The 13,676-nt window shown below is 31.7% G+C and overlaps 2 protein-coding genes across 4 annotated transcripts; both read left to right on the top strand.

Annotated features, from left to right (window-relative positions):
- Nucleotides 1–285: 285 nt before the first annotated feature.
- Nucleotides 286–2,332, top strand: LOC136232148 (G-type lectin S-receptor-like serine/threonine-protein kinase RKS1). Its single transcript, XM_066021197.1, has 2 exons — nucleotides 286–1,101; nucleotides 2,091–2,332. Exons 1-2 carry the CDS (start codon nucleotides 463–465, stop codon nucleotides 2,196–2,198), a joined length of 747 nt encoding a protein of 248 aa, XP_065877269.1. The 5' UTR covers nucleotides 286–462; the 3' UTR covers nucleotides 2,199–2,332.
- On the top strand, nucleotides 2,314–13,223 carry LOC136232149 (G-type lectin S-receptor-like serine/threonine-protein kinase RKS1). Of its 3 annotated transcripts, XM_066021200.1 has the most exons (8): nucleotides 2,314–2,537; nucleotides 3,262–3,480; nucleotides 3,951–4,073; nucleotides 6,173–6,357; nucleotides 9,222–9,435; nucleotides 10,713–10,947; nucleotides 11,306–11,456; nucleotides 12,123–13,218. In XM_066021200.1, exons 1-8 carry the CDS (start codon nucleotides 2,456–2,458, stop codon nucleotides 12,435–12,437), a joined length of 1,524 nt encoding a protein of 507 aa, XP_065877272.1. In that variant the 5' UTR covers nucleotides 2,314–2,455; the 3' UTR covers nucleotides 12,438–13,218. The 3 variants fall into 3 exon arrangements, with proteins under 3 accessions (XP_065877272.1, XP_065877270.1, XP_065877271.1); XM_066021198.1 differs by lacking the exons at nucleotides 2,314–2,537; nucleotides 3,262–3,480; nucleotides 3,951–4,073; nucleotides 6,173–6,357 and having other exon boundaries at nucleotides 9,293–9,432; nucleotides 10,723–10,947; nucleotides 12,123–13,219; XM_066021199.1 differs by lacking the exons at nucleotides 2,314–2,537; nucleotides 3,262–3,480; nucleotides 3,951–4,073; nucleotides 6,173–6,357; nucleotides 9,222–9,435 and having other exon boundaries at nucleotides 10,826–10,951; nucleotides 12,123–13,223.
- Nucleotides 13,224–13,676: the final 453 nt, after the last annotated feature.

Genomic DNA, 13,676 nt, shown 5'->3' on the forward strand with positions numbered 1-13,676 from the left:
CTTTAGCTAGGTCTTCTCATTCCTTGTCAGAACTTATGGAGTGCGATACTGTCCCTCTAGACTTTATTTTACATTCCTTGTATATTGATTCCGTTTGATGAAACTTATTTTTCTTTAAAAAAATAATATGCCATATTATTCATCACATCCTAAATTTTTTTGTCATATACACTTCTTATAGCTTAAGTCTTTACTAATACATAAAAAAAGTCTTTAGTGATAAATTGAGTTTATTTTCTCTTCATTGTCATCCTTTAGGATGCTCGATCCCTCTACCTTGACACCATCTACTCTAGATTGGTGTTTCTGCTCAGTTCATCCTTAAACCAACACATCGTAAATAAATGGTCGTCTTTAATACCAATTGCAACTGATATTGTCCAATTTGGACAAAGTCCAATAAGTCTACATCTTAGTCTTAGTAATAAGTCTCAGTCGTCCTCTCCATTTCCGATCTAAAGTATGTTCATTCTTGCATTTCATAAGAGTCACGTCATTGTTCAAACTATTATGAGTCAATTAGAAAAAAAATGTCTACTTTCTTTGATTCTCTGCCTGATTTTCAAGTTTTCCTTTTCAATTGACACCATAACTTCAACCCAACCTCTCAGAGATGGCGATTTTCTAGTTTCTACAAACCAAGTGTTCGCACTTGGATTCTTTAGCCCCGGCATTTCGACTCGTCGTTTCGTCGGAATTTGGTACAACAAAGTTCCAGAAACGGTTGTTTGGGTCGCAAACAGAGACAATCCAATAAATGGTACCGCCGGAATTCTCACCGTCGACAACCGCAACCTTGTCCTGTACGAGAATAACAAAACTCGTGTTTCTCGTTGGTCTTCCATGGTTAATGTTTCTTCTACGACGTCGTTTAAAGCTCAGCTTCTTGATTCGGGAAATCTCGTTTTGGTTGATCAGAAAAATAGCAGTAACAGGATATGGGAAAGCTTTGATTTTCCGACCGACACTACAATTCCGAACATGAAGCTTGGCCAGAACAGAAAAACAGGCAAGAACTGGTTCCTATCATCCTGGAAATCAATAGATGATCCCGGAACTGGTAATATTTTCCTGAGAATTAATCCGGCCGGGTTTCCTCAGGTTAGTACCGGAGTCAATGGGTGGAAATTGACTTTATTTTTTTCATATAATTTCTTTTAAGGTAAAATTAAACCTTGTGGTTACATGTTTACGTTGGTATCTGTAGTTTTTTTTTTTTACAAATTCAATTGTATATTTGTAAAATTTTCATTTTTTTTTTGTTGATTTTATCAAATTTGGCCGATAACGGCATAAAAGTGAATTTTTTTTAGAATTAAAGTTGTTTAGTATTATATTTACTATGTAACTATATTTTTTTTTAGTTTTTAAAATTATTATTTTTAGAGTTCTCTATCTAAACATTAATTTTCTCTCTCATACAAAACAATACCAAAATGACATCAAACCTAAAAATTCAAAGAATTAAAGTTGATTAAAATATTATTTAAATTTTTTTAAAATTTCAATTTGAGGTTGTTATTGGTCAAATTTGGTAAAGTAAACAAAAAATAAAAATGTTACAAATCAGAGTTCGGATCGAAAAAACCCACAGATATCGATCTGTAAAAACGTGCAACCACAAGATTTAATTTGAAATTAACCCTTTATTTCATATCATTTTGATCCTATTATATATATATATATATAATTTATTTATTTTGGGAAAGCAGGTTTAACACACCCCCCCACCCCCCATCAACCCAATAGAAAATATTGCAATTTTCAACTTAACGTTGAATTGTTGGTCCAATTTCAAAACTAATTGATAAAAAATGAGGTTTTTTTCATTAATAGAAAATATCCAATTTCAATCCTTATTGGGTGACTAAAGTACCATAAAAGATTGGGTGATGGCAAAAACATAAAATTACACATGAAAAAAAAACTAAATTTTCACCAATTAAACTTTAAAATCGCACTAAATGTAAAATTGCACATTTTATATGCGGATACTGAATATGCTCTCTTTGCAAGTAAATTTGTACTTTATTAGTTTGGAAATTCAAATATTTGCACTCACAAGTTATCCCGACTTTGTCTTTGTCTAGGTGTTTCTCTACAACGGTTCAGTTCCGCTGTGGCGAGGTGGGCCATGGATCGGACAAAGATGGAGCGGAACACCGCTGGAACTGGGACCTTCAATCCTACCTTTGTGAACAATAAGGATGAGGTCTCCGTTACTTATAACTTCGTAGATATTAGACTTGCCTCCTCAATCCTCACTAGGAAAACAGTCAATGAATCTGGAATTTTGGAGCAAACAGTTTGGAATGATCTCAAATGGATTGAGTTATGGTCTGGACCGAAAAATCCATGTGATAAATATGGTACATGCGGTGCAAATAGCAATTGTGAGCAATATGATTCGGGTAATTTCAAATGTACGTGCTTGCCAGGTTTCGAACCCAAGTCAATGGGAAACGAGTCAGATGGGTGTATAAGAAAGACGGGTGCATCCACGTGTCAAAGCAAAGAAGGATTCATAAGGCTCACAGGTAAAAGTGTCAAAATGAGTAGTCACATCATAACAGTATCATGTGATTTTTATATTCCCTCTTAGGGAGAAATTACCTTCAATGTCCCATTTGCAACCCTATTCATACGCCTAAACTATACGTAGCCTTCTAAACTTGTTAATTTTAGTCATTTTGCCTCCTGAACTTACAAGACGATCTATTTTCCCCCTCAACTATTTAAAAGTGGTATTAGCAACCCCCTAGTTTCGTTATAACGAAAACAATATGAAGTTCCAACATTAATACAAGTGTTCATGCAAGTATTGAAACCAGTCTGCATATATGTAGACGATTTAGAAGGAGTTAAAGCTATATGCAATTTTTACAAGAGAACTTGTGTACTGTCTATACTAACCTCATTTGTAGCTTGTTTTAATAGTGCACAACCCTTTTTATTATGCCCTTGTGCTTGCAATAAAAACATGTCATGATTGCTTCCATTATAATGAAAAGAGGGGGTTGCTAATACCACTTTTAAATAGTTGAATGGGCAAATAGGTTGTCTCGTAAGTTCAGGAGGCAAAATGACCAAAAGTGATAAGTTCAGGGGGGCTGCATATGGTTTAAACCTATTTATATATTTCAGGTGATTATATATGATGTAAATACAACAAATAGGATAATCATGACAAACATGTCGTATCAAATAAATTATCTATATAAATCGCATTATTATATTAGAAATTGGCAATCCTACCAACAGGTGTTAAATTACCTGACACTTCAATAGCACGTGCGGATATGAGCATCGAGCTCAAAGCATGCGAGGAAGAGTGCCTGAAGAATTGTTCTTGTACGGCTTACACAAGTGCAGATGAGAGAGGAATGGGGTGCTTGAATTGGTTTGGAGATTTAATTGACACCGAAAAGTTTTCTAGCGAAGGTCAGGACTTGTATGTAAGAGTGGACGCAACTGAATTAGGTACTTTTTCTAATCATCTAATTGTTTTCTTTTATTATGTAATTAGATCTGAATTCGAGTTGGAAGGGATTTTTAAAGAAGTGAAACACTCAGGTTAAATATACTGATAGTCACTCACATTCTATATTTATGAGTCGGTAGTCATTACAATTAATTTTGTATCAATACAATCACTTCGTTAAAATTTAAAGAAAAACCAACTAAAAGTTCGCACAATGAGTCAATTGAAAGTCCTATTTATCAGCTCATCGTTATGACGATGATGCATGACAAGTATGACTTTAAATTTACTCGTCGGTTCAGTTTTTCGGTTGGTTTTTCTTTTCAAATTTAGTCATACGAGGATATAATTAAAATAACAAATATATAAATACATATTAAATTTTGATTTTTTTTAATTTAATATAAGTAATAACAAATCTATGTTTTTACTTCATTACTGATGTGACAGGTAATACAAAATGTGACAGGTAATACAAAATCGAAAGGATCTCTTGCTAATGGCAGAACGAAAGCAATACTAATAGTTTCTATTGTAGTTCCATTTCTTTCAATTTTCGGCATATATTGTTTCATAAGGAAAAGGAGAAAAGGTAAATAAATTGCTTTATATATAATTAAGTTTATACATATATATGAGAAAAAAGCATTTTGAGGTCTCTGATTTTATTGATTTTTTGACATATTAAATATTAATCAATTATAATTCTAGACATTAAGGCTCTGTTCTTTATTACTGAAAAAAACTGAACTGAACTGAACTGAACTGAACTGAATTGAATGATACTGAATACTGAACTGAACTGAATTTAACTGAATGCTACTGAACTTAACTGAATGATACCGAACTTAACCGAATTTAATCGAACGTAACAATAATGATGATATTAGACTTTAAAATAATTTAATGATAATATTGGACATTAATAAGCTTATAATAATAATAATAATAATATTTCTACCAAAAAAAATAATATCAATAATAAATAAACATATTATTAAAGATTAAACTAAATTAAATATCAAATAAAATCTAGGCTCGATAAAATCCTATGACATTAAATAAAAATGAGTCTAATTTAAATTAAAAATATAAATTACATACAAACACAAATTTATATATAATTTAAAGCCTATAAAATTAAATACAAATTTTTATATGAATACACACTCTTAACTTTTTATTACAATTAAGTATTAAGGTACAAAAATACCTTTAACGTTTTGGGTCCGGGGTTATTTTACTCCTAACGTCTAAATATGAATTTCATATGAATACAAAATCTTGACTCAATTTATCAATGTTAAGGGTAAAATTGCTATTGGCTTCTAATATTAGGGATAAAATTGCACTATTTGAGATATTAAGGTAGTTGAGCCAGTTAATTTTTTAGAGCATTGTAATGTAAACGTATTAATATAATATTTATTTACTTTTCGCAAAATTTGCAAATAAATTGCACCAAATAATTATAATTATAATAAATAATGATAATATATATAATGACAAAGCATAAATTATATATAAATATAATTATAATGAAAATAGATAAATTAATATATAATAAATTATAATAATTATAATAAATTGCTGAAATTATAAATAAATAATGATAATAATAATAAATTATATATAAATAATAATAATATATAATAATTATAATAAATAATGATAAATTATTGAATACTGAAACTGAATACTGAACTGAACTGATTACTACTGAACTGAACTGAACTGATTGTTACTGAAATTAAGTAATAAAGAACAGGGCCTAAGTCTCGGTGATAAGAAAAATTAGCATTAAACATAAACTTAGTTAACAAAATTTTATTCATTTCATATGCATTTGAAATTTGTATATTTAACAGTTCATATATATGTGCGATGTTATTGAAAAAAAAAAGAACAAATGCATATGAATTGAGTAATTTCCGTTTAACTAAATTAAATATTTACAACTAACTAATTTGGTAAATAGAAATTTGATAGGTAAGATTATAATTGATTGAGGATTCAATATGTCTATTACAAATCAGAAACACGATTAATAAAAATTTGAAAAGATTAGGGACTTGAAGATGTTTTTTTCAGTTATTTGATCATTAAAACCAAATTTGTTTTTCTCTTTAAAAAAAAACAAATTTGCAAGTAATGTATATATAAGTAATTAATTAATTACTTCAATTTTAATTGGGTAAATTACCCTTATGGTCACTAAACTTTACCCATATTAATATTATAGTCAGTACAATTCAAAACGTAATACAAAAGTCACTCAACTTTGTTTTTACTAATATTATGACCCCTTATGAAAGTAAACAACTTCAAACTAAACGTCGACGACTTTAAAATAGAAAAGTTCGTGAATTAAAGTTGTTTAGAACAATATTTTTTGTGGAACAACTTTTTTCTTTTTCAAAATCATCATTTATGAGTTTCCTCTCTACTAACCAAACAACATCTAAATGAATTCAAAACCAAAAGGTAGAAGAATAAAAGTTCCTTAGAATATCATTTTTATCAACTTTACAATAGAGACCCGTTATTTATAGTGCTAAAATTTGAGTGACTTTTATATTAGAAAGTGTAAAATTGAGTAATTTTTATGTTACATTTTAAAATTTATTAGCGATAACATGAGTGTAATTTATCCAAATTTAATTTAATTATGATGCTCATATTTGCAAACAGCTAGAGATAGAAGACAACGTAGCAACTATTTATTTGGTGAAGATTCTGAAAATGGAAAGGGAAATGATGAAGAAGGTGGAATTTCAGATTTACCATTTTTTGATTTAAGTTTTATAGCTGCAGCTACAAATAATTTTTCTGATAATAACAAGCTTGGAAAAGGCGGTTTCGGATCAGTTTATAAGGTACATATTCAAATTGTTCATTCACATATTCAATGCAGATGCAATGAATTGATTTATCATCAATCTTTGACCGTTGATTTTTAAGGACATGAATAAATGTCTTGCATCTAAATACCTTCGGATGAGAGTAGCAAACATGTTTGACAGTCATTACCCTTTATGGAATATCAAATCCAGAGCAACTAATGAAGACATGTTAATGACATAACAAATGAGTTACTTCTCGTCAACATAACTTTGGTAACTTAGCCATCTTGAGTATGCATCTCACCTTCTCTAAAATGGTGTGATTCATCCTTTCTGCCACGTCATTATGTGGTGGGGTACCTGGTATAATTTTCTCCTGTCGAATTCCATGTTTAGAACAATAGATCTCAAACTCGTATGATGTGTATTCACCTCCGTTGTCCGTTCGGAGACATTTCAAGTTCTTGTTGGTCTCCCTTTTAACCATGCCATGAAAATTCTATAATGATTAAAATACCCGATCTTTTGTTCTGAGAAAGTACATCCACAGCTTATGTGATGCATCATCAGTAAAAGTAACAAGTTACTTATTACCTCCCAAGGTCTCAGTTTCAAAAGGACCATAAACATTTGAGTGTACCAAGTCAATAACATTTGAAGTTTTACTTGATGACTTGTTGAATGAAACTCAGTGTTGCTTACTAAATAGGTAGTAGTCCCATGGAGACAATGTTGTACCATTAGTTAGAACGAGTGCTTTTCTTGCTAGTATCTATAAACATTTCTCACTAATGTGAGCCAATCTTCCGTGGATGTACTTTCTTGTGGGATACTTGATACAATTTTCTCATGTCGAATTCCATGTTTAGAACAATAGTTTTCAAACTCATGTGATGTGTATTCACCTCTATTGTCTATCTTGAAACATTTCAATTCTTGTTGGTCTCCCTTTCAACCATTCCATGAAAATCCCGGAATGATTGAAATACTCGGTCTTTTGTTCTCAGAAAGTACATCCACAAATTCTGTGATGCATCATCAATAAAAGTAACAAAATACTTATTACCTCCAAAGGTCTCGGTTGCAAATGGGCCATAAAAATTTAATGTACCAAGTTAATAACATTTGACTTTTTGCTTGATGACTTGTTGAATGAAACTATGTGTTACTTGCCAAATAGGCAGTAGTCGCATGGAGGCAGTGTTGTACCATTAGCAAGAACAAGTGTCTTTCTTACTAGCATCTGCAAACCTTTCTCATTGATATGAGTCAATCTTCTATGACACAAGTTTGGCGAAGATTCCTCTTCAAGAGTATGCAATCCATCTCTGCAAATGACTGCATTTGTCTTGTACAGAGTACACCACAAGCTTCATTTAGCAACCATAAATGAATTTCAGGTGAGCTTCTATTTGTTACTCCTAAAGAAATTCTCGAAGCCTTCTTGATCTAGAATACTGCCAGAAATTAAATTATGCTTCAAATCAGGAACATGTCTGACTGTTTTGAGAATGAGTGTGCAGTCGTTATTTGTCTTGATACAAAGCCACCAATTCCAACAATTTTGGAATGATATTTTTTTTCCCATCTTCACTGTTCCAAAATCTCATGTTTTATACATGATGAAGAACTCCCAATTAAGAGTGGCATGATAATTTGCTCTAGTGTCAATCACTTATTCTGTCTCATCATGATTTGAGACTTGTAGACATTCTTCTTCGTGATTGAAGGTAAGGACTACAATCTCCTCTGTTGTAGCACTAGTGTTCTTGTAGTCTTCTTAGTTATTGCCCTCCTTTTGTTCTCTCTTCAATTTGCGGCAATTCCTTCTCAAATGACCTTCTTTTCCATAATGATACCATTTGACTCTTACCTCCAGAGTTGGATCTTCCTTTGAACTTGTCCCATCCTTTGAATTTATCGAGATTGTTGGGACTTCTAGTTTTGCTCTTCCTTCTGCTTTCTGTGAAAAGGGCTTAACTGTTGTCGGTGTCTGTAGTTCTCCTTATTGTCTCTTTGTTGAGTAGTGTATCACAACGTGGTTGATCGATAACTTGCCATCAAGAGTCGAGTTGCTCACTAACACCACCAAGGTATCCCAACTCTCTGATAAAGTGCTAAGTAACAATAAGGATTAAACCTCATCTTCAAGTACAATCTCCATACAAGACAAATGGTTAATAGCATTGCAAAATACATTTAAATATTCAACCATTGGGCTACCTTCCTTATAAACCGTCCTTATGAAAAAGTAATTTATTTCCAGTTGTTTTCGATCATACAACTCTTGTAACTTCTTTCATAGTTCATGGATAGATGTTTCCTCAAACACGTAGTGGAACACATTGAAATCTAGCGACAAACGAATGGTCTTGGTGGCCTTTCTACCAAACTAGTTACAATCTGGATCCTTCGTATCCTTAGGCTTGGCTTGTTCTCCTTCTATTTCTTCATACATATCTTTGTAGTATAAAATATCCTCCATCACCACCTTCCAAATTGACTAGTTTGAACTGTTCAATTTAATCATGGAGGTTTAAGAACCTTCCATTTTAATTATAGAATCACCTATCTGAAACCGAAACTTTGATACTACTTGTTAGGATCCCGTAAATTAAATTAATAACAAGGTGATGTGTATAAATTAAAACTCCCCCCTCTCATTTTGCTTGAGTTCTTTGAATAACTAGCAATGTTGCCTCCAGTTGTTTTTACTTCGTTGACCAACCGCCATACGAACGGGGTTATGTTTTTGCACCCCTGGCCAGTGGTTTCTGGTTCTGTCACTCTAATTTGACATGTCATGTTAGTAAATATTAAACCTGTGATTGATTTCTATACTTTTGCTAATCGTGTAAAACACATATTGCTTATTTTTGCTGATATGTATTTATCAGGGTGTGCTACCTGGTGGAAAGGAAATTGCAGTTAAAAGACTGTCAAAATATTCTGGACAAGGAGACAATGAGTTTAAGAATGAAGTTGCATTAATTGCAAAATTACAACACAGAAATCTTGTGAAAATGTTGGGTTATTGCCTCCAAGATCAAGAGAAGATGCTCATCTATGAATTCCTCCCAAATAAAAGTTTAGACACTTTTATTTTTGGTATGTATTTATTCTCAATACCCTTGCCTATGTGAAGTTTTTTTAGGATACTAATTGAGCATGACCTTACTTAAAAATATATGGATAAAGTCGTTATACAGTTCGAGGCTCGTCCGATACTCTTTAAGTAGATGCATAGACTAAGACTCAAACTCGAGATATAGTTTAAGCAACTTGAGGTCCTTAACCACTCAAGCCACTTTAATTAGTTTGTCGTTAGAGTATAATAAAAATATATATCTTTGGGTGCCAAAAATATTGTGCCATGTGAAATCATAGGTTAAAACTTGAATAAAATATATAATTTGTAGTTGACTTAAAAGTGAGTGTTTTCGTAAAATAAAGAGATAAGGTATCAAAATATGTTTAAAGTTTTTAGAAAAATATCAATTTAGACTCTACGTATAAAATAACACTAATATAGATTTAACGTGAAAACGAGTATCAATTTAGACCTTGATAACGAAATGTGACACATCATTTATATTACTTCGTTAAGTTCTATCAATTGTATGTGGAGAGAGAAATCAGAATTTAAAGGAGTAATATGAATGACGTGTCATATTTCTTTACCGAGACTTAAATTGATACTCTTTTTTAGACGTTAAGCCTACATTAGTGTTATTTTATACGTAGAGCCTAAATTAATACTTCCTCGAAAACCTTAGACTTATTTTTATACCTTATCCCTAAAATAAAATAAAATAAAAAAGTCAATGAATTGTGTTTGCAAATCATTCTAGTCAATAGTCCAACATTGAAATTGCTAAAAAAATTATAAAAGTAGAAAATAAAACATTCAATTATTTGGTTCAAAAAAAAAACATTCAATTATTTTATTAACACAAATTGGAATTTAGTGACCACATTAGAATATTAAACAAATTTGTATGAACTTCTGTAATTTTCATTCAAGTCTTGTTTTTTTTAATATTCTATAACTGTCGAAGAAGTATAATGACACATTCACTTTATTATTATTATGCTTTTTATATATTAATTTATTTTAATTTGATCAATTATTCAATTAAATATAATTGAGCCATCTACTAATAGAACAACTAAATTAAATTCAATTTAAGTACATTACATTTCATATGCATTTGATATGTTTTTTTTTCTTTCAATATTAATTTACTGATATGACATGTTGAATTATTGACTTTTATCACCGTGTCATATTGACTTTGTTTTTTTTACTGAATATTGACTTTGTTAATACGGTATATATATTGACTTTATGATATAGTTTTTTACTTTCTTTTGTTTTTCACCTCCTTGAATCAAAAGACCACTTTTAAATTGGACAATGAGGCATGAAATTATTTGTGGGATTGCTCGAGGAATTTTATATCTTCATCAGGACTCGAGATTAAGAATTATTCATAGAGATCTCAAAGCCAGCAATATTTTGTTAGATGCTTCAATGAAACCAAAAATTTCAGATTTTGGGATGGCTAGAATATTTGAAGCTAATCAAATTGAAGCTGAAACACATCGTGTTGTTGGAACATAGTAAGTACGTCTTGTTTGTAAAGATAATCCCGTAGTAGTCTATTACATGCATGTTTGAGGTTTCAATAATTTACAAACACAAACTTTTTCACTACAATGCATAGAATTTGTCATTTTATTGTTTTTTTCTTCTTCTTTAAAAATAACCTTTTAACGACTGAATTTTTCACATGTAACCGCCCCTACAAGCTTTATGCGGGGTTTTGTTCTCAATATTTATCACTTTGGTAAATTTAGACAGTTTTAGTGAAACTTTCAAACTATAAAAACATCTTTATACATATGTAAAACTCTAAAGTTTATTTTTGTATTTTATCACTAATTTTCTATGCCTACTAATTAATTTGATATAATGTAGTGGTTATATGGCCCCAGAATATGCAATGCAAGGCCACTTTTCAGTAAAATCCGATGTTTACAGCTTTGGGATTTTACTGCTAGAGATCATCAGTGGAAGAAAAAACAGCAGCTTCTACAACGAAACCATATTTTCAAATTTAGCCGGACATGTAAGTCATTGAAAATTTCCATTGACATCTCACATGATTCGGAATAGAATAATAGTAATATGACACACAACATTTTTGAAGACGAACAAATATACTTTTAAGATACGAAACGGTAAATTTTTATCATTAAATTTTTCAATAAGGAGCAATTTTGGATCCAGCAGTCCGCCTTTGTTTGTTTGGAGTGTAAATACTATACCCAACCCATGTGTGCCGGGTTTAAACTTTTTTTGCCCATACCTAGACCAAAACGAAATCGTTTTAGACAGGCTGGAACGGAAAAAAACATGAACCTTTTATTCATTGGGATGCATTCAGTATCCCGTAAATAAAGATGGAGGGATGGACAGAGACAAAACTACCCTTATAAGAGGTAGTTCACTAATAGCCCCATTCCCTCAACCTCTGCCTTTAGGATTAGGTAAAAGTCTCATTGTATGGATCCTCTTACATTAATTTTGGACTCAAAATTGCTTTATGTATCGTTATTTGGGTACAAAATTGTTCCAGATTGAAAACATTTGAATAACATTATAGGTTTGAACCTTCGATATACGAGTCCTCTAATATCATGCCAAGGAATCAATTGATATAAAAACTTAAACTGATAAATAAAGTATGAGAAATTTATATTACCTCAGAGAATATCCACCACATGTATTATAGGTCTGGGAGCTGTGGAAAGAAGGAAGGGCCTTGGAGATAGTAGATGAATCAGTAAGTGCTGAATCAAACCAAGCAGAAGAAATAGAAAGATGCATCCAAATAGGACTGTTATGTGTCCAAGAATCAGCCATTGATAGACCAACAATGTCTGGTGTTCTTCTCATGCTCAGCAATGACACACCTCTTGCCTCTCCTAAGCAACCTGCTTTCATTTTGAAGACAAATTACAACACTGAAGACCCATCAAGATCAACTACTTCTGGACGAACCAATTCTGTCAATTCCATGACTGAAACTGAGCTTCAACCTCGTTAGCTATATATATAGTACTCCCTCAGTTCCACAATACATGTCTTTTAAGGTTAGTGCACACTAATTAAGAAATGCAATTAATTTTAAGTAAAAGACTTTGTTACCCTTATATTAATTGCATTCACTGGTAACTTTATCTATTCCCAAGCCAAAAGATCAACTTAAATAGGGGTATATTTGGTAAAAGTAAATTAATGTGCATAGATTGAAGCAAAATGTCATGTATTGTGGAACAAACAAAATTCTCTAAAAAGACATGTATTGTGGAACGGAGAGAGTAATTCATTGCTAAGGTATTCAATTTTCATATCTGATATTATGTGCAAATTATACAAGTTAAAACATATTTATAATGAAAACATGGAAAGCTATTGAAGCATAGTGATTTTTCTTTTTTTCTGGTGAATATATTGAAGCATAATGAATAAAGGGATGAGGTTCGAATTTGCCTCTAGAGTTTTTCGGGAAGTACAGATATTCTCTTAATGTAAGAAATGGTAAAATTTTATACTTATGTTTCCATCTTTGAAGCAATTTGGGTTCAGATAACGGTATATGGAACAATTTTGTATCCAGGTAACAAAACTCATAGAACAGGACTATTACGTGGACCTATAAGCAAAGGCAAGGGGACAGTGGGAGTGTCGACGCACCCCGTTTATTGAGAGCCACCGTCATAGGGAGTGGTTAAAGGGATGGTTACATCCCTGCCCTGTATCCCCCCACAGATGAAAGGTGTCCATCTTTCTTTTTCTTTTTTTGTCCCAGCTTAAGGCAAAAGAAAAACCAAATTAAGCCCAATACATATAAATTTCCTTATATTCTTTTGCACTCCAAGCAGTCAAAACCAACTTGCCAATACCTGAACCCCATGTTGCTCCATGTTGGAAACATTGAGGACAAAATTTTGCCTTTTTTACATCAGGGATATAACTCCACTTCCCAAAATATGTTGGACAAAATTGGACCTTTATCCCATAAATTAATATCTCATTTTGTATCAAATTCAAAAAAAGATGGCTTAATATATCTGTTGTCTGTTGTCTTTTGTACTTGGTCCAAAATTTCAACTGCCCACCTTAACTTTCAACAGGTACAAATGATCCCCTGTTCTTGTCAAATTGCATTCAATAACTCTCTATTTCTCAATAAAAATTTTGGGTACAGAAAATGGGCGAAACACGCTTCGCCATGTGTCAAAGTGCATGCTATGTGTCAAAAAGAAAATACCAAAAAGACAAA

Source organism: Euphorbia lathyris, chromosome 6 (assembly GCF_963576675.1).
Source record: "Euphorbia lathyris chromosome 6, ddEupLath1.1, whole genome shotgun sequence".
NCBI lineage: Eukaryota > Viridiplantae > Streptophyta > Magnoliopsida > Malpighiales > Euphorbiaceae > Euphorbia > Euphorbia lathyris.